The sequence below is a fragment of the Eubalaena glacialis genome, chromosome 19 (assembly GCF_028564815.1).
Source record: "Eubalaena glacialis isolate mEubGla1 chromosome 19, mEubGla1.1.hap2.+ XY, whole genome shotgun sequence".
Classification (NCBI taxonomy): Eukaryota; Metazoa; Chordata; class Mammalia; order Artiodactyla; family Balaenidae; genus Eubalaena; species Eubalaena glacialis.
In genome coordinates this window covers 52,523,055-52,544,674 of record NC_083734.1, presented here as the reverse complement: position 1 = coordinate 52,544,674, position 21,620 = coordinate 52,523,055, and the positions used below count along the sequence as shown (strand labels likewise).

At 42.4% G+C, this 21,620-nt stretch overlaps 1 protein-coding gene across 2 annotated transcripts in view; it reads left to right on the top strand.

The window, feature by feature from the left end:
- The window catches only part of RPTOR (regulatory associated protein of MTOR complex 1), a 338,586-nt gene that overhangs the window by 84,945 nt on the left and 232,021 nt on the right, over nucleotides 1–21,620 (top strand). For both annotated transcript variants that reach the window (XM_061174664.1, XM_061174663.1), the window contains exon 3: nucleotides 10,932–11,014. In XM_061174664.1, the coding sequence (XP_061030647.1) occupies nucleotides 10,932–11,014 (83 nt within the window). The remainder of the gene's footprint in view (nucleotides 1–10,931; nucleotides 11,015–21,620) is intronic.

Sequence of the window (21,620 nt, the reverse complement as noted above, 5' to 3'; positions counted from 1 at the left end):
AAAAGACAACAGGGACCTGGTCTACTTGTGGATATGTGGGGAGGGAGGTTGAGTGGTTAGGATGGGGCTTAATTGTAGAGAAGGCTCCTGCAGGATTCTGGCTCCCTTCCTAGGACCCTCACGTACTGGGAGGGTTGGGGTTGGGCCGTTAGCCAGAGCGTTACTGCCACGGGCTGTACAGCTGAGGGGCTCCCAGCTCTATCCTTGAGCTCAGTGAGATGAAATGCCTCTCACTCTGTGCGCTACTACTTATAAAATGTATGTAGATGATATTATGGCTAATAGAATACAGAGCCATTAAAAACCGTTTCTGATTTCAGTGGCCTTTTTGCCGTTAAGTACTTTCTCAAGCAAAAATTAGTTACACAACTGATTGGTGGCAGAGTCCTTGAAAGACATATAAAGAAATTTGCACTTGATCTGGGAGGCAGTGCTCAGTTAATAAGTCGATGAACAAATACTTAGGAAATGTCCACTAAATACAAGCTACAAAGAAGTACAAACGTTCCTTGAGCAGTGAGCTCTACATGTTCTAAAATTTCAATTTGTACTGAAGGATAGCATACGTTCAGGAAGGTGCACTGATTCAAGTATGTAGTTGATAACTTTTCCCAAACTGATCAGACCCAGATCAAGAAACAATATTATCAGCGGCCTGGAAGCCCATCTTGTCTCTTGTCACCGTCCAGTCACCCAGGCCCTGGGCTCCACTGTATTGACAGCGCCTGTTATCTCTGCTGATTTTGCATGTTATCTAAATACGAGCATTCAGGAGGCACCGTAGGCCTTTTGGGGGAGTGACATCAAAGAAGCAGCATTTTAGGACTCACTGTGCTGGTCTGTTGAGAGGAGACAGGTCAGTGGGTTGAGAGGAGACAGGTCAGTGAGCCCTACTGCGCTCCCTGGCCTCTGCCCTCTGCTCCCTGCAGCGTCTTCAGGAACTGGCTGGGAGCAGGGAGTCTCAGTAGTGTCAGCACGAGGTGCTGCTGGTTGGACCAATACAGTCGTAGTTGATGGTTGTAGTGACCATCACGTAGTGACCAACGTAGTTGCAGTGATGGGGCACAGGGTCTTTTGGAGGAAAATTGGATAGGACATGGTAGTCGGGTTGTGTAAATGTGAAGAAGATGGGGAGGTAAAAAAGGCTCCACTTTTTGGGCTGGCTGAATGCCAGCACCACCAGGAACCTTTGTGACCTTGGACTAAGTCATTTGACCACTTTAAGCTTCAGCTTTCTCTTCTTTGTTATGAGGTGGGTTGGACTAAGTCCATGTCATTGTGAAGTTCTAAGCGTCATGAAATACAGAGGGTTATGCTGAAAAGCTTGCAGGCAGGAAGATTTATCAAGAGCTAAAATTTTATACAAATGCCAATTACCATCTACTTTTCTTTCCATCCATCTATTCACCCACCCACCCACTCACTCACTCACTAACTCACTTCGTTCATTAAGTAGAAACCCGTGAAGGCATTAGAAGAGAAGTGTTTTATTAAGACAGAACTACAATTTTAAATTTATGTTCTGTCCACTTCACCCCACATCAGATTGATAACATTGTCAGCAGTATCCGCCCAGGAATTTAATTTTAGTTTACTTAAGTTATTTAGTTGTTTATTTTAGTAAATGTAGTATTAAATGCACCATTTTAGTTGTCCTCATTCTTTCCCTCTCTTCACCTCCCCCTCTCCCACTCGCTGTCATATTCTTGGGAGGAAAGCATAAAACTAATTGACCGCAGGGATTCCCAGTGGGTCGGATGTGACAGCCTCACTTAGTTGATCACAGCCTGATGGATGGCCTGTAGCTGCCCCTGCTCCTCCCTTGGGTGGTGGTATTTTGATCCGAGACCAGGGGAAGAAGAGTGGGTGCTGCTGTCGGCCGCCACTACTGGTGAGGGTCCAGTGTCTGCTGGGCCGTCGGTGAGGAGCACAGAGAAGTGTGGCGTGGCTCTCTCCAGCTCCCACATGCTTTCCACATGCGCTCGCTGGGAACAGTGGGGGGAGGAGGGGGCAGGTGGGGGCCTGGGCTTTCCAGAGGGTGAAGTCCGAGGAGGAGGTGTAGCTTTCATCCTCCCCGCACTCTGGGCCTTTGGAACTCCCTCCCTCCCTTTGCCTTTGTCGTGGTTCTTTAGAGGATGTGCCTAAGAGCTGCCACTGATCAATGTGATTCCTGGGCAGGCCTTTATCTTTTTACAGAGGAAACCACTTCTGTTCTCTTAGCCATAGGTTACCTATGGCCAGAGCGCTGACCACAAGGGCACTGCATGGAAGTGTGGATGCATGAATTAGACGCGTTCAAACCAGCTCTGACATTTACTCTGTTGGTCATCATGCACAGGACATGACCAGCTATTTGATGGCTTCAATTTGTTGAAGCTGTTTTCTGCTTCCCTTTGCTTTGGTTCCCTTTGCTCTGTTTCCCTTCCCTATGCACTTAGGTGGCCCTTAATTTTAACTTTTCAGATCCCAATTCATTCCTGTCTCTTGCCGGTCTTGTGATTCAGATTACAGCAGCGTTGATTGCTGTCATTATAATTCTTTTGAGACCTTAACACTCTGTTCCTACCATATCAGAGGGAGCTAAAGATTAACATCTAATTTCTTTAGTTATGGATTAAAACAAGTTTACCATAATTCTTCCAGATAAGTTAGTTACAACCCAATTTTCACCAGGTTTCCCTCAGCCAGAGCTGCTCATCAGGTCACTCTCCTCTTCTGAAGCTATTGAATTAGACTTTCCAGGGTGGGGCCTGGCGTCTCTGTGAAGAGTCCTTGATGACTTTGACAAATCCATGGTAAAGGCCCCTTCCAACTCGAAAGTCCTGTTACTTAATTTTATAATTCCTTTTTGTGTTATTTTATTTATATGAAGGTAACATATACATATCTTAAAAATTGAATAGTACTAAAAGGTAGATTAAGAAAGAGCTCTGTCCTGCTCCCACCCTTCCCAGAGGGGCTACTCTGATTGAGTCCTTTCTTGTCTATGCATGTATATATAACCTTTTCCCCTGTAGTTGCAAATTCGCTAAATTTTCTGTGAACTTATGAGTTTATTTTATTTTTTACATATATTCCAGTACATCTGTCAAATGCTATCAATATTTTTTACAGTGCTCAGATAATCTGTTACTTTTTAAAAAAACACTCCTCTAGCTCCTGTTGGGCTCCTTGGTCTCTGGATCTGGTACATGGGTGTCCTGTGGTTTTTCTTTTTCTGTTTCTCTCTGTCTGTTTCTCACTGTCTCTCTGTCTCATTTCCTGGATCCTTTGTTACCTTCTTTTGTGGCCTGTTTCCCAAGAAGAGGAACATGAGATACAGGTTTTGTGTTTACATGTCTGAAAAGACCGTATTTTACCCTCAGACTTGAATATCAGGTTGAAATTATTTTCACAGGATTTGAAGGCATTGCTCTATTTTGTCCAGCTTATAATGCTGTTGGGAAATCCAGAGCTTTTCCCATTCCTGATTCTGTGTTTGTGATCTGATTTTTCTCTATGGATTTTTCTTTGTCTTTCTTTTTTTTTTTTTTTTGGTGGTGCCCTGTGGCTTGTGGGATCTTAGTTCCCTGACCAGGGATAGAACCCAGACCCCGGCAGTGAGAGTCCTAACTACTGGACTGCCAGGGAATTCCCTGTCTTTTGTTTTTTAACAATTGGATTATGATGTGTCAAGATGTGGTTTCCTTGGGTTAATCCTGTTTGTGGTTCACTGAGCTTCTGGAATCTATTAGTTTACATCTCTTACCAAATTGGGGAAGTTAACAGGCATTATATCTTCAACTACTTTTTGAGCTCTGCACTTACTTTTCTCTTTCTGAGACTCTGATGACTCTAACATTAGACCTTTTGTTATTGTCCCCCAGTCCCTTTAGGCTCTTTTCTTGGGAGCCATTCCATTTCTACAAAGAGGAATCTCGAATTCTCTACCAGGGTGGGATTGTTCAGCGGTGGCCAGGAGAAGGGGAGAGATTAGCTGATACACTTTGTGGAAGATAGTATTTGAGAGGGATACTTCGGGAGAGTTGGGGCAGAGTTAGTATTAATACATGGAAAACAAGGAGACTGAAAAACAATTCAAGAAAGATGTCATTTTCATACACTACTTGGCTCAGCATTGAATAATATTTCCATAGGCATTACTAATGTAAAACACTGAATATTAATTTAATAAAAATGTGATGTGGTTATGTTGGGAGAATAGGGAATGGGGGAGTGGGATGGTGGCCGAAGAGAGGACAGTTCTGTCCTCTGAGAAGTGAGGCTTGGGATGTGGATGGAGGGGCAGGACTGCTGCTGTTTTGTTGAAAGCCTTGTGATGCTATCTGCCTTAAGTCAAGTATATATGCATAACTTTGAGTTTATAGAAGCCCATGGGAATGCTCTGGTTAAAAGGGAGAGGCTGAATATCCTAGAGCATGGAGTTTAGTGTCTGAGAAAGTGGAACGATCTGGAATCCAGAACACAGAGTGGAAGAATTAGTCACAGTTAGGAGGAGAATTAGATAAAAGACTTAAGTATTCTACCTATCCAGTAGTCTAGCCTCTTCCTTTGAAAAAAATGCTTTCTGATTGAAATTAGAGTCTCTGTTGAAAACAGTTTCCTACAGCTGTTAAAGTGTGGTCTGTGGACCACTGGGGGTTCCTGAGACCCCTTCAAGGATCCACGGGGTTGGGACTATTTTGTAATAATGTTAAGATGTTATTGGCCTCTCACTCCCTCTTGCGAGAGCACCGGAATCACAACTAACTGCTGAACAATCATCGACAGGAAGACACTGGAACTCACCAAAAAAGATATCCCACATCCAAAGACAAAGGAGAAGCCACAATGAGACGGTAGGAGGGGTGCAATCACAATAAAATCAAATCCCATAACTGCTGGGTGGTTGACTCACAAACTGGAGAACACTTATACCACAGAAATCCACCCACTGGAGTGAAGGTTCTGAGCCCCACGTCAGGCTTCCCAACCTGGGGATCCGGCAATGGGAGGAGGAATTCCTAGAGAATCAGACTTTGAAGGCTAGCAGGATTTGATTGCAGGACTTTGACAGGACTGGGGGAAACAGAGACTCCACTCTTGGAGGGCACACACAAAGTAGTGTGTGCATTGGGACCCAGGGGAAGGAGCAGTGACCCCATAGGAGACTGAACCAGACCTACCTGCTAGTGTTGGAGGGTCTCCTGCAGAGGCGGGGGGTGGCTGTGGCTCACCGTGGGACACTGGCAGCAGAAGTTCTGAGAATTACTCCTTGGCATGAGCCCTCCCAGAGTCCGCCATTAGCCCCACCAAAGAGCCAGGTAGGCTCCAGTGCTGGGTCGCCTCAGGCCAAAAAACCAACAGGGAGGGAACTCAGCCCCACCCATCAGCAGACGAGTGGATTAAAGTTTTACTGATCTCTTCCCACCAGAGCAACACCCAGCTCTACCCACCACCAGTCCTTCTCATCAGGAAGCTTTCACAAGCCTCTTAGATAGCCTCATCCACCAGAGGGCAGACAGCAGAAGCAAGAAGAGCTACAATTCTGCAGCCCGTGGAAGGAAAACCACATTCACAGAAAGAGACAAAATGAAAAGGCAGAGGACTTTGTACCAGATGAAGGAACAAATAAAACCCCAGAAAAACAACTAAATGAAGTGGAGATAGGCAACCTTCCAGAAAAAGAATTCAGAATAATGATAGTGAAGATGATCTAGGACCTCGGAAAAAGAATGGTGGCAAAGATGGAGAAGATGCAAGAAATGTTTAACCAAGACCTAGAAGAATTAAAGAACAAACACCTAGAAGAATTAAAGAACAAACAAACAGAGATGAACAATACAATAGCTGAAATGAAAAACACACTAGAAGGAATCAATAGCAGAATAACTGAGGCAGAAGAATGGATGTGACCTGGAAGACAGAATGGTGGAATTCACTGCCGTGGAACAGGATAAAGAAAGAAGAATACAAAGAAATGAAGACCGCCTAAGAGACCTCTGGGACAACATTAAATGCACCAACATTCACAGTATAGGGGTCCCAGAAGGAGAGGAGAGAGAGAAAGGACCTGAGAAAATATTTGAAGGATTATAGTCGAAAAGTTCCCTAACATGGGAAATGAAATAGCCACCCAAGTCCAGGAAGCGCAGAGAGTCCCAGGCAGGATAAACCCAAGGAGAAACACGCCGAGACACATAGTAATCAAATTGACAAAAATTAAAGACAAAGAAAAATTATTGAAAGCAACAAGGGTAAAACGACAGCATACAAGGGAACTCCCATAAGGTTAACAGCTGGTTTCTCAGCAGAAACTCTACAAGCCAGAAGGGAGTGGCACGATATATTTAAAGTGGTGAAAGGGAAGAACCTACAACCAAGATTACTCTACCCAGCAAGGATCTTATTCATATTCGACAGGGAAATCAAAAGTTTTACAGACAAGCAAAAGCTAAGAGAATTCAGCACCACCAAACCAGCTCTACAACAAATGCTAAAGGAACTTCTCTAAGTGGGAAACACAAGAGAAGAAAAGGACCTACAAAAACAAACCAGTAACAATTAAGAAAATGGTAATAGGAACATACATATCGATAATTACCTTAAACGTGAATGAATTAAATGCTCCAACCAAAAGACACAGGCTTGCTGAATGGATACCAAAACAAGACCCATGTATATACTGTCTACAAGAGACCCACTTCAGACCTAGGGACACATACAGACTGAAAGTGAAGGGATGGAAAAAGATATTCCATGCAAATGGAAATCAAAAGAAAGCTGGAGTAGCAATACTCATATCAGATAAAATAGACTTTAAAATAAACAATGTTCCAAGAGACAAGGAAGGACACTACATAATGATCAAGGGATCAATCCAAGAAGAAGATATAACAATTATAAATATATATGCACCCAACACAGGAGCACCTCAATACATAAGGCAACTGCTAATAGCTAAAAAAGAGGAAATCGACAGTAACATAATAATAGTGGGGGACTTTAACACCTCACTTACCCCAATGGACAGATCATCCAGACAGAAAATTAATAAGGAAACAGAAGCTTTAAATGACACAATAGACCAGATAGATTTAATTGATATTTATAGGACATTCCATCCTATAATGTCCTATATTACACTTTTTTCTCAAGTGCGCACGGAACATTCTCCAGGATAGATCACATCTTGGGTCACAAATCAAGCCTCAGTAAATTTAAGAAAATTGAAATCATATCAAGCATCTTCTCTGACCGCAGTGCTATGAGATTAGAAATCAATTACAGGGAAAAAAACATAAAAAAGCACAAACACATGGAGGTTAAACAATATGTTACTAAATAACCAAGAGATCACTGAAGAAATCAAAGAGGAAATCAAAAAATGCCTAGAGACAAATTACAACGAAAACACAACGATCCAAAACCCATGGGATGCGGCAAAAGTAGTTCTAAGAGGGAAGTTTATAGCAATACGACCCTACCTCAAGAAACAAGAAAAATCTCAAATAAACAATCTAACCTTACACCTAAAGGCACTAGAGAAAGAAGAACAAACAAAACCCAAAGTTAGTAGAAGGAAAGAAATCATAAAGATCAGAGCAGAAATAAATGAAATAGAAACAAAGAAAACAATAGCAAAGATCAATAAAACTAAAAGCTGGTTCTTTGAGAAGATAAACAAAATTGATAAACCTTTAGCCAGACTCATCAAGAAAAAGAGGGAGAGGACTCAAATCAATAAAATTAGAAATGAAAAAGGAGAAGTTACAATGCACACCACAGAAATACAAAGCATCCTAAGAGACTACTACAAGCAAATCTATGCCAATAAAATGAACAACCTGGAAGAAATGGACAAATTCTTAGAAAGGTATAACCTTCCAAGACTGAACCAGGAAAAAATAGAAAATATGAACAGACCAATCACAAGTAATGAAATTGAAACTGTGATAAAAAAACTTACAACAAACAAAAGTCCAGGACCAGGTGGCTTCACAGATGAATTCTATCAAACATTTAGAGAAGAGCTAACACCCATCCTTCTCAAACTCTTCCAAAAAATTGCAGAGGAAGGAACTCTCTGCAGTTCATTCTACGAGGCCACCATCACCCTGATACCAAAACCAGACAAAGATACTACAAAAAAAGAAAATTACAGACCAATATCACTGATGAATATAGATGCAAAAATCCTCAACAGAATACTAGGAAACAGAATCCAACAACACATTAAAAGGATCATTCACCATGATCAAGTGGGATTTATCCCAGGGATGCAGGATTCTTCAATATACGCAAATCAATCAACGTGATATACCATATTAACCAATTGAAGAATAAAAACCATATGATCATCTCAATAGATGCAGAAAAAGCGTTTGACAAAATTCAACACCCATTTATGATAAAAACTCTCCAGAAAGTGGGCATGGAGGGAACCTACCTCAACATAATAAAAGCCATATGCGACAAACCCACAGCAAACATCATTCTCAATGGTGAAAAACTGAAAGCATTTCCTCTAAGATCAGGAACGAGACAAGGATGTCCACTCTCACCACTCTTATTCAACATAGTTTTGTAAGTCCTAGCCACGGCAATCAGAGAAGAAAAAGAAATAAAAGGAATACAAATTGGAAAAGAAGAAGTAAAACTGTCACTGTTTGCAGATGAAATGATACTATACATAGAGAACCCTAAAGATACCACCAGAAAACTACTAGAGCTAATCAATGAATTTGGTAAAGTTGCAGGATACAAAATTAATGCACAGAAATCTCTTGCATTCCTATACACTAATGATGAAAAATCTGAAAGAGAAATTAAGGAAACAATCCCATTCACCATTGCAACAAAGAGAATAAAATACCTAGGAATAAACCTACCTAAGGAGGTAAAAGACCTGTACTCAGAAAACTATAAGACACTGATGAAAGAAATCAAAGATGACACAAACAGATGGAGAGATATACCATGTTCTTGGATTGGAAGAATCAATATTGTGAAAATGACTATACTACCCAAAGCAATCTACAGATTCAGTGCAATCCCTATCAAATTACCAGTGGCATTTTTTAAAGAACTAGAACAAAAAATCTTAAAATTTGTATGGAGACACAAAAGACCCCGAATAGCCAAAGCAGTCTTGAGGGAAAAAAGTGGAGCTGGAGGAATCAGACTCCCTGACTTCAGACTATACTACAGAGCTACAGTAATCAAGACAATATGGTACTGGCACAAAAACAGAAATATAAGATCAATGGAACAGGATAGAAAGCCCAGAGATAAACCCACGCACCTGTGGTCAACTAATCTATGACAAAGGAGGCAAGGATATACAATGGAGAAAGACAGTCTCTTCAATAAGTGGTGCTGGGAAAACTGGACAGCTACATGTAAAGGAATGAAATTAGAACACTCCCTAACACCATACACAAAAATAAACTCCAAATGGATTAGAGACCTAAATGTAAGACCGGACACTATAAAACTCTTAGAGGAAAACATAGGAAGAACACTCTTTGACATCAATCACAGCAAGATCTTTTTTGATCCACCTCCTAGAGTAATGGAAATAAAAACAAAAATAAACAAATGGGACCTAATGAAACTTGAAAGCTTTTGCACAGCAAGGGAAACGATAAACAAGACGAAAAGACAACCCTCCGAATGGGAGAAAATATTTGCAAATGAATCATCGGACAAAGGATTAATCTCCAAAATATATAAACAGCTCATGCAGCTCAATATTAAAAAAACAAACAACCCAATCCAAAAATGGGCAGAAGACCTAAATAGACATTTCTCCAAAGAAGACATGCAATGGCCAAGAAGCACATGAAAAGCTGCTCAGCATCACTAATTATTAGAGAAATGCAAATCAAAACTACAATGAGGTATCACCTCCCACCAGTTAGAATGGGCATCATCAGAAAATCTACAAACAACAAATGCTGGAGAGGGTGTGGAGAAAAGGGAACCCTCTTGAACCATTGGTGGGAATGTAAATTGATATAGCCACTATGGAGAACAGTATGGAGGTTCCTTAAAAAACTAAAAATAGAATTACCATATGACCCAGCAATCCCACTACTGGGCATATACCCTGAGAAAACCATAATTCAAAAAGACACGTGCACCCCAATGTTCATTGCAGCACTGTTTACAACAGCCAGGTCATGGAAGCAACCTAAATGCCCATCAACAGATGAATGGATAAAGAAGATGTGGTACATGTGTACAATGGAATATTACTCAGCCATAAAAAGGAATGAAATTGGGTCATTTGTAGAGACGTGGATGGATCTAGAGACTGTCATACAGAGTGTTATTACTTTTAAATGAATAAAGATATATTTAAAAAATTTCTCATCTGAATTTTGAATATAGTAAATGCCGATAGATACAACCACATAAACAAAAGTTCTTTGGGATACTCCACGATTTTAGAGTGTGAAGAGGACTCAAGACCAAATAAATTTCAGGACTTGCTGGTCTAGAGCTGTTTGCTCTAGAAGCTCCTCCTGAAGTGAATAGGTAAACCCGGAATGAATAGGTGTAGAGGACCCCTCGTCCACAGGGTCTCTGTTTCCACAGAAGCACAGCCTGGGCCTGAATAGGAGCACAAGAATAAAGCAGTAAGAGGGCAAGAGAACCATAGGTGCTGAAATAACAAACATGGATGAAAGGAAACAATCACGGGGCCAGTGATGTTAATAAAAACAATTTTCTCTAGAAAGGTGAAGAGTTGTGGCTTTTCAGCCTATTCGGCTGCCTTAGCGGTTCCATAAGTCTGGCTAAACACAGGTAAACCTCAAGCCCTGTTGTGTTGTCTTTAGTCAGAGGTGACTTTGCAGTGACTTGTGTGAGAGGAAACTCTGAAAGAGAGGTTTAGCAAGGAGGAAATGCACAAATAAAGAACTTTCTCCTTCTCATTGCTTTCCCAGATCCTCTGTCAATGGGTCCTCAGAAAGCCCTGGAAACCATTGGTGCGAATTTACAGAAGCAGTACGAGAACTGGCAGCCAAGGGTAAGCTCTTTATTTGCTTTCCTTTTTCTTTCTTACAGGGAAATTTATTTTCTTGGTTTTAAACAATCTTTGAATCCAGATCCTCACCTCGTATAATCCAGTGATTGGACACTCCCCGTGGCAGGCTTGCATCCCCTTTCTGTCTGTTGATATGCTCCACGGATTCATAATGAAGCACATGCCCTAGTGTGAGCCATTAATTGGATGGTCTGTTATTTATTTTGCCTATGCTTTCCCCTGAAATATTTAGAAAAGAAAAAGTATTTTTCATGTTACTCTTAAATCACGGTTTTTATTTTACACAGGAAATGTATTTTCAGTCATTTTCTGCAACCTTAACTAGTTAGAGCTATTTCTCCCATCTTCAATTTTCAAATAGTTGAGGAAAAAAGCAGTCAACATTCAAAAGATGACACCTGTTATATGCTTTCCCTTTGATTCAAAAGGTAAGGTTCTTTTTAGGGAGTCAGTTACCAGTTACTGTGTCTTTTGTTGCCTATATCTTACCGTTTTTAAAAAAGAAAAGTGGTATAGAATATAACAACTCTGTCAGATTGCCTTTAAGATCTCAAGTTATTGTAAACCACCCAAAGACCTATTTTCTTTAGTCTTTCTCATTAACTAGTTTGAGGATTTAATAATTCTAATAGAAAATTAGAAATCTGGGGTGTTTATGGAGGTGCCTTTCCATAAAGCTTTGTGTGATACTGGTTCTGGAATTATCTACAGGACGTGACAAGGAGGGGGTGGTGAGCAGGTGGCCTTGCCGGCGTGCCTCCCATGGGTCTTTGCTTCTCCTTTTCGGGCGTAAGCCTAATGGGAATGTCTTGGAGAACCAGCAAACACTTGCCTGCCTGGGATTTTCGTTCGTGGATTATTTATCCATGTGATCTGGATTTAGGAATTCTTCATGGATTATTTACATTCCAAGAGAAGAGAATGGCCAGGAATAAATTTGTTCCTGCCTGTGATGGTGCCCTTGGTAATTTTTACTGTTGCTCATGGTGCCAGGTGACTAATGTCACAAAACATCTCTGTGCCACTGGTGTGTCCTTGTGCTTTGCATTTCTAACTTTTCAAGTCAGTAGTAATGGAATCTTGTCCTTCCTTCCCCCCTCCCCTCCTCTCCCCTCCCCTCCGCTCCCCTCCCCTCCCCTTCCTTCCTCCCTCCCTCCCTCCCTCCCTTCCTTCTGCGTGGCATGTGGGATCTTAGTTCTCTGACCAGAGATCGAACCTGCGCCCCCTACAGTGGAAGCGTGGAATCTTAACCACTGGACCGCCAGGGAAGTCCTTGGACTCTTCTTCTTTAGAAGGCAGTTTCTTAGTGGAGATTTTCACCTATGTCTAAAGGCTTTGCTTTTTCCTCCCTCAAATTTGTTACCTCTTGGTGGTTTATATAAAAATTCAGTAGCATTTTTCTTGAGAGTACAGTGTGTTTGGGGCTTGGATGAGGACCAGAAAGATATTTAGATGGTGTGTTCCTTTAAAAATAGTCTAGATGCCCGGTGTTATCAGTAGAAAATAGTTTCTTTGAGGACTTTGAAGGTACTCCAGGCTAGACAGGCACTTAGGAGTGAGTGAGAGGCGTAGACAGACCTTATAGTCCACGTGGGACAACGTGCACAGGTAATATCGGAAGACGTGATGTCACTGGCAGATAGAAGGTTGAGAACCAGCACTACTGAAATTTAAAAGAATGCCTTTCTGACTTAGCTACTTCTGACCATCCTCTGGGTTTGACTTCATGCTTTTGCTCTTTGCTAGACACATTTGTTTAAAAAAGAACCTGACCAGATCTACTGATTGTATTCTTCATAGGAAGGGTCTCTGCTGTTTTAATTACTTTCTTCCTTTTAAAGAATTATTATATAGAAGATATAGTCTTTTAGAATGCATGTTTAATATATGAAGACATTATACGTTTATTCCATTTGGTGTGATGTGTAATTTTTGTGTGTGTGTGCGAAGAGTTGATTTACTGCTAGCTTTATTATTAGTTTAGCTTGGTAGGTATCAGTAAGTTCATGCTAGCTGACAATAAATGGAATCTTCTACAGTAGGATTATTATTATTTTTAATCTAAATTTCTGTCTATGAGCAGATCTCTTCCATGCTATCTGGAAGAGGCATTAGCATGTAAGGCATGTAACATTATATATAGAGAAATGATTGCAGATCCAAAAATGACAGTGTAGAATCACATATAGGACTGAGAAATTACCTTGCCAGGATAGTGGGAGGGCTAACCTTGGGTGGCCAGTAGCAGTACAAAGGGGTATAGTCCTCTGGGTAGATGGTTGTTAGTCTGAGAAAATTTGTTAAAGTTAGTGGGATTTCAAGAACAGATCTATAATGTAATTTTTTGAAGGAGAGATAGTTCAAAGAGCTAATGAGGGAGAATGTTTACAGATTATTGGATGCCTAAGAAAAGGTGCCAGCGTACCAGTGTGGGGTGGGATTCCATCTGGGTTGGTTTATAAAGTAGAATTGGAATAAAGTATCAGCTGTAGCCTAGAAAGAAGCAGTTCCTGCGGACAGGGTGGGATCTTTTGCCTGCATTCAGGAAGCAGACACAACAATGAATACTTAATATTTTCTTTTTTGAATGCCAAGACCATTACATTCATTTTTAAGTACTATAAAAATGTTTAAAATGTTGCTGCTACAGACTCTTAGTGGGACTTGTGTATTTCAGAGACAAGCCTAAGGTAACAGTGCAGCGGGATACCTGACTGGCTCGCTGGTATCAGTCGTGGGGCTGTGCAATATTCACTGGGCAATAATGGCACGTGTCCTGGTGCAAGTGCACACTTCTCTGTTCTGCACACCTTCACGTGGGTTACGGGAGAGGGAGGGAGGCCTGGCATCTGATGGTGTGGTTTTCAGAGTGTGGCAGCCTCATGCTGCCTCATAGAGTTTGCACAAAACGTGAGGCAGTCACCAAGCTCAGATGTTTGTGCGTGGGCGCCTGGTTCCTAACTATAAATCAGGGTCCTTTGAAACATTGCAGAGCAAAACACACACCACTTTATTGCACTCTACAGGGCTCTCGAGTTTTCTGCAGTAATAAAGAGAGGTTGGTTGCATCTGCAATAAAACAATGGGAACGTTATTAAATTTCTAGACCTTTGATGTAGATACCCATAGATCTGGTTTTCTCTCTCTGTGTCCTGTACTGCAAGACTCAAAAAGGTTGGGCCACTGGAAATAAGGTCATTTTCATTAGTGTTTGCAGAAATCTTTGCATGCCTCCATGTTGCTGTGGATGGGAGCAGGCTGGGGAATCCTGTGACTTCCATCTCATCCAGGGAGCGCAGAAAATCAACCACTGAAAAGCTGTCAGCATTATAAGAGTGGTACCTTGATGAGCTGATTTCCTTCCTGGTGTTAAAATCCTTCTGGTTTTTCCTCTTTACTTTTCTAGCTTTAACTATTCAAGATTGAACATTTTGATAAAGGTGATTTGGGGTCAAGAAGGAGTTTAGAGAAACCATGACGATGATGTTTTTTTCTGAAGCTGCCGGACTATCTGGCCCAGGTTTCCTTGACAGGCCGATTGAGCCCTTTTCTAAATAATTTATCAGTTTGCCATGGGTGAAATATTTCTTCTGATTAAATTTAAGACTTTGCCTTATTACCTTGTAGGTACATAAATTTGTGTTTCTGGGGGAGATTGAAGGAAAAATGCCAACTGTTGTTTCAGCTGAAAATCCTGCAGTTAAATAAACCTCACTCAGTTCAACATAAGTCTCAACTGAAAGTTTTATTGGGAGATGGGAGCAGGAGATTATAAAGCTGAGCGTCTACAGTGAAGAATTTATCTTTTTAAGACTTACTAACAAATTGGGGGGTTCTGGCAGTTTAGTACAAGGTGTGATTTAGGGGCAGGGGCTGGTGGAAGATGGCAAACAAATGGTCTTGTCTCTCCGTTGTTCTTTCCCCAAAGAGTTTCCAAGCCACCAGCGAAGCCACAGCACCTTTCCTTGGGCTGAAATGCGGTTCTCCTGGGTGGCTTGAAAACAAATGTAATGGGAATATCGATAACTTCCTAAGGTAGGTGAAGACATTTGGCAAGACTTCCACTGCCGGCAGGTGTCTGGAGTGACCCTGACTGAGCCCATTTTGTCCGGTGTGCATGTCCACGAAAGGAGATGGAAAGTGCCCTTTGGCACCTTGCTGTGATGCGCCCTCCTCCAGCCAGGCCTCGGGCGGCCCATGCAGTGGCTGTGGGGGAAGCCGAGGTGCTGGACAGACTCAGTTAATCCTCACGGGACCAATCTTAGTTACCACATGCAGGACATTTGGTGCATTGCACGTAGCAGGTTCTCAATTTCAGCCTTCCCTTCAGTTCGTCATGCTTCTCAAGTCTGTCAAGCGGTCAAGGGATGAAAGTTGGTTTTACTGTTAGACGGATGCGTTTTCACAGAGTTTCCTGCCAGGTGGAATATGTGTAGGGACACGTGTCTTCCTGGAACAAAGCAAGCCTCCACCACCCGGTCCATCATCAGAGCAGAAATAATTGTTGCGTTTTAATTTAAGTGACAATCACCCTTTCCTTCGTATTGATCACAGAGTCGTCTGCATCCTCTCAGAGCATGCGCTAATGAACTGCAGTGACGATTCTACCTCGTGGCGGGAGGAGAGAGTTTGAGGAGGAAGCTGGTTGCCAGGGCCAGTGGACAGCTTCGTTTGTGTTTTGGGCATTTGCCAGCTCGTCCTTTGGGTTTAGGCACAGCTGCTGTTTGCAGACCCTAACACTTCTTCTGTGCAGCAGTGTCTCCTGGTGGGGTTGTGGTTAGGATGCTGGAGTCAGGCTCCTTGCCTCCTCCCGAAAATGGGCCTGACAGCTCAACCTGCCCACCCCGAGGAGAAGGAATCCCATGGCTGCTAGACAAGCTGCCAGGCATTTGGGATTGACTGTAGAACTGGTGGGTGTTAGGGAACGGGCTCTCAGTCCAGTTTACTTGGTCGGGCTTTGGAGCCCACTGCACTGCTGGGTGACTTGCCACCGCTGGCCTCCTTCCTGCGGTGGTCACGGTGCTTGTGACCCACAGGCTGTGGCGCCTGCCCCTTTGTGGGGTGAGAGTAGGGACAGAGCAGCAGGTATTGTTAATACAGACAACTCTCCTTACCCACCCCCTTCAGTGCTTTGGAATGCGTCCTCTACAGAGATGCAGCAGAGAACCTTATGCAAGTGGGTTCTCCCTTTTCTTGGTATTTTCAGAGTCAAATGTAGAAACTCGAGGAAGAAACCAAGTTTGCCCTAGGACTGTGTTCCCCACCTGGGAGGTGCTCCAAAGAGATCTGTAGAATAGACCAAGGTGGATTGTTTCTTGTAGTGACTCTGCTTGGGACAGTCACGTTATGACCCAAGTCCCAAATTGACATTGCAGTTCAGCCAGTGAAAATGACCCTGTAAGGGAGATCGAGAGCCCTCCTAATGCCTATTGTCACACTGTCATTCGCATTCTGCTGTCCCCTAGGCCAGCCAGCTCTCCCTCTTCTTGCCTTCACCAGCCCTTTCCTTTCCTTGGGTCCTAAGGTTGAGCTTGTTTGTGTTTTTGTGACAAACTGTAAATAAGGACTCATAGCCAAAGGCAGAATTGTGGATGGATGGCTCACAGTTTACATAATTCAGTATCTGCTGTGAAGCACTTTGCATCCTGTACTCATTAAATTTGCATGACAGTGTAGACAAAGTCTTCTGGTCTTCTTGGGGTTAACTGTTATGTTTTCACAGTTTCACTTAATTGCTTTCTGCCCGGAACGTTAAGATTTGTACCTGTGACAAACATTTTATTTATATTTTGCTCTGGCCTTGACAGTGTTCCCAGACTTCATCTTTACCCCTCTTTTCAATCACTGCTCACCTGACAGCTTTTCCATGTACCGGGTTCAGTGAGAATTCTGATTTATGCTCATCAGCTGAAAGTCTCCTCTTTAGCCCTGCCCACATACCTCCCGTCTTGCCCTGTCCCCAGAGGCCAAGGTATTGGAAACAGCCTCTGGATGTGGAGTTTAGATTCTGAAGCATCTTAGCCAAACTCCCCTACTAAATCCATCTCTCACTGCTTTTCCTAAGAGAGCATAAAGGCCTGGCCATCCCTTCGCCAACACTCAGAGCAGCTCAGAGGTCTGACCTGGGCATTCTTTTAAAAACACAATAAACACATTAAAATAGAAGAAGGAAATCATTTTGCAGCCCATCTGGAGGATGAATAGCCTACTGGGGCTAGAAGAACTCTGGCTCTTTCTGGGGAGGGGTGAGTTCACGGCCTGGTAACCGGGCAGAGAACCTGGGCTGGTTGGATTTTGGCTTTGCTACTTCCTAGAAATGTAACTTTTAAGATTTGTTAAGTGTGGGCTTCCCCGGTGGCGCAGTGGTTAAGAATCCGCCTGCCAATGCAGGGGACACGGGTTCGAGCCCTGGTCCGGGAAGATCCCACATGCTGCGGAGCAACTAGCCCCTGCGCCACAACTACTGAGCCTGCGCTCTAGAGCCCGTGAGCCACAACTACTGAAGCCCACGTGCCTAGAGCCTGTGCTCGGCACCAAGAGAAGCCACCGCAATGAGAATCCTGTGCACCACAATGAAGAGTAGCCCCCGCTTGCCACAACTAGAGAAAGCCCGCGTGTAGCAACGAAGACCCAACACAGCCAAAAATAAATAAAACAAATTAAAAAAAAAAAAAAGATTTGTAAGTGTGAAAGAAGGGTTAATGGGGAAAGTGTCTGCACCAGGAGGGGCCACAGCGCTATGGGCAGATCCCTACTTTCCATGAGAGTTGGAAACCCTCTCTGTGAAGTGCATCCCCCAGGGGCGCACCCTCTCTCCAGCTCCCCGCTCCTGGCTAACCACCTCTGTTCCCTGCTCTCCTCTATGAACTGACCTACTTGAAGGGTCGTATTTTTAGAGACAAATACAGGCTTAACTCTGTCCTTAACTAGCCTCTCCAGGACATCGTCTCTCATCTTCATGTTCCTTTTAACAAGACAGTTATGTCTGTGTGTGTGACAAATTGCAAATGAGGACCAAATGCTGTCAGTTTGAAACTAAGACTGCAGCTCAGATGTCTGGCATTCACAGATTTCATGTGCAGGGCTGGTTTCCTGAGTTAACCTGGAGGCCCAAGATGCAGGGCTCTGTGTAAACAGCTCTGGAGGACGTGTGAGGATGGAAATAAAGATGTCTGAGGAAGTGCTGGTTCTAAGTCAGAAAGTAGAAGGTGTGGTGCTTTAAAGAATGGAATGTGAAATTTGGAGATGGCAAGGAGCCCACCGTATGCTCACCATGTGTAACTGTGAAGAGTTGTCAAATTATATTCCAGCCAAATGAGAGAGTGCTGATCAAGGAGGAAATGAGAATGGATTGGAGGGGAATGGCCACTTCTGTTACACTTGATTTCATTTTACAGGGGAAACTGTATGTCTCAGTGATATTCGTGAGTTGGGGCTTCACAAAGGTTTCTGGGCACCCCGTCTTAAATGTCAAGGAGTTACTTGTTGGTGTGATATATAATGGAGATTTTTTTAAAATTAAGATAAAGTTCACATAGCATAAAATTATAAATGGGATCATACACTATGTGGCCTTATGTGTCTGGCTTCTTCCACTTAGCATGATGTTTTCAAGATTCATCCATGTGCTTCATGTTGTTGTATGTATCAGTAATTCAGTCCTTTTTATAGATGAATTACATTCCATTGGCTGAATAGACCACACTTTGTTTATCCGTCTGTTGATGGACATTTGGGTTGTATCCACCTTCTGGCTATTACGAATAATGCTGCTGTGAACAGGATGTAAAGCACATGGCCCAACCAGGAGGGTTATATAGGACTTGTGTCAGTGTCATCAAGGAAGTTTCTCTTTTAAAGGGCTGCATGTAGGGCAGGTTCCTTGATAGATTTTTAGTTATAAGCTTTGTTTTGATTAAAAACATTTTTTAGCCAAATTTCAATAAAATTCAAGGCGAGATCATAAATGATTGAAGAGAAATAGCTCAAGATTTGAGGAAATTTAAAGCATCATCAAGGAGTGCTTTGGAAAACATTGCAAATAAATTGGAAAACCTGTATGAAAGGCATAATTTTCTAGGAAAATCAAATGGCCATAATTGACCTCAGAAAAGATAGAAACTCAAAATGAATCAATAAATGTAGAAGAAATTGAGAATGTTGTCACAGGGGTCTTCTCCCACTCCTCCTCCCTCCAAAAGATTTCAAACTTTGGAGGAACACAGAATTCTAAGGCTATTTGACTTCTATTATGAGACGACTGAAATATGGTAAGTTTAAAAAGCAAAGCACAGAAGAAAATGTACTCAGCAGTCTTAGAATATGCATATGTAACTTATAGAAATTCAGCTGTTTCTTCTTGTCAAATTAATAGTGTAGGTGTGTGTGACATCTGTGTACATGGATGTGTTCGTGTATATGTATGAGTAGGTAGGTTGGTCGTTCGCTTGATCTGCCCGTTCCTTCCACTCGTTCAAGTGCCCTGGAGTGAACATAATGGGAGATGAGCCTGTGTCTCCCCTAGTTGTTCACTATTTCCACTTGCCTTGTGACATCTTGCTGTGTTGCTTAATTCTAGTCCCACCAACATGTAGTTACACAGATAATCCCTGAAATGATGCACAAAACATTTGTCATGGTGAGTTTGAAGTAGACGCAGAAGAAGACTTTTACCCTAAATCCCGTACACCTTGCATTTAAAAATCATGACTATGTATGACTTTAATAATAGACATCTGATTTAAAATACCTGTTCTCCAAGTATCACTTCGTGTAGGAATGGGACTGTGAGGCAGAAGGACCCACATGTTACTGGCCTGGGTTGTGAAATCCACATGCAGTTCATCCTGCCACTTCTGTCCTCTCTTGTTTCCATGCATTGTGTGTGTGTGATGTAAGCAGCTAGAGAGGCTATTGCCCGGGCCTTCCTTCAGCCATTTATGCCTTGGGGGCAGCTTTTGTTACTCTCCCATCCACAGAGGTTGACTTGAGTCTGTCAGAGATGGCTGGTCCCTCTGTCTGTAGGACCAACTGCAGTGAGAGCTGTTTAGTGGGGAGCACCGCCCAGAGGGCAACATCCTGAGGGCAGTGCAATCTTTGCAGTCACCACCCTGAGGCAGTGGGGGGCAGGTGGAAGGGTCTCTGCTCAGCAAACATGTTCCCTTTGACTTTGTTTACCAGCTCCATGCATTAAAGTAGCTGAGCTTATTAGGGGCATTTAACCCAAGAAAAACAACAAATGGTGAGAAATCAGTTTGTCTTAGTGGAAGGAAAAGTGTTATATTGAATACTCTAAGAAAAAAAATAAATAAACATCTTGAAAAAAATAAACATCGGTTATGTATAGCACCTTAAATGTTAATGTGAGGGATCCTGTAGTCAGAAGATAACAGCCTGTCTTAAAGGGGTTTACAACCGAAAGAATAGAGATGGCTAATCATCTTAAAATTGATACTTGTACCTTTCCAAGTGGTCCCGGTGCTTTGGGGGTGTGTACATGCAGTGTAGACTCCAGCTGGCTGTGGGTCACAGGTGTGTGAGGGGCCACTTAAGGGCTGAATGCAAGTGTGAGGGCGACACTTCTTTAATAATTATAGGTTCTTGGTATAGCCTCAAATGAGAGGAAATAGTGGTTTTACTTATAATTTTAATATTTTCATCATTGTTAAAAGTCACTGTTTTTAATACATAAAAAGTAGGTAAGTGAACACCCAATTCATTGACGAAGAGAGTTGCAGGTAATGGAAGTGACCATTAGTTTACTGTCCTCTTTTCAGGAAGATGACTATCTATCTAGTGGTGTCTATACTTTTCCATACTCATCCTAGAGTTGCAGATGTGGAACTCAGAGGGAGAGCGATCTGGGGTAGCTTAGTGTGGGGAAAGGGTGTTCCTGCCTTCATTGCCCTAAAGAAATTTCTTGTTTTACAAAGCTGTTCTTTAATTAATGTACTTAGGATAACTCCCTAACAATTAACACAGCATTTGCTTGGGAGTCAGGAGACCTGTTTTAATCGCGCTGAATACTTGCGACCTTGGATAAATCTCTAAAATTCATTTCAGCTTTAAAATGCTCTCGCTCTAACAAGAGTTTATTCTTATCTATTTAATGAGACAGAATAGTCTGTATTAACGATTAAAGTCAGATGATCTTTTTAGAGACAAGCATTTTGGACAGCATTGGGTCTGATTTCTGCAGGACACACAGGAGTAGGAGATGGGGATTATACAGTTCCTCTCAGTGTTTTAGTCGTCTTGAAAATTAGAAGCTCCTTTATTTTTAAAACTCTACTGTTCCTTGTTTTAATTTGAGTATGTTTCTACTCAGCCAATACGAAAATTTTCACCTTTTAAACTGAGGGAGAAAAAACAGAGCGATTGACCAGGGACCTTGTGGAATTCCATTGGGCTTGTAAGGGAGGGCTTTGGGCTGGTGGGCCTGTGGGGGACCTGGAGACTGTTGATGGCAGGAGCGGGCTCCAGGAAAGAGCAGGCCCCAGCTTTGCAAAGGAACATTTGAGAGTGCGCCTAGGGCCACAGCAGGGTTGTCTGCCTCTGAGGGAAGAAGGAATCCAGATTTTTAATATCT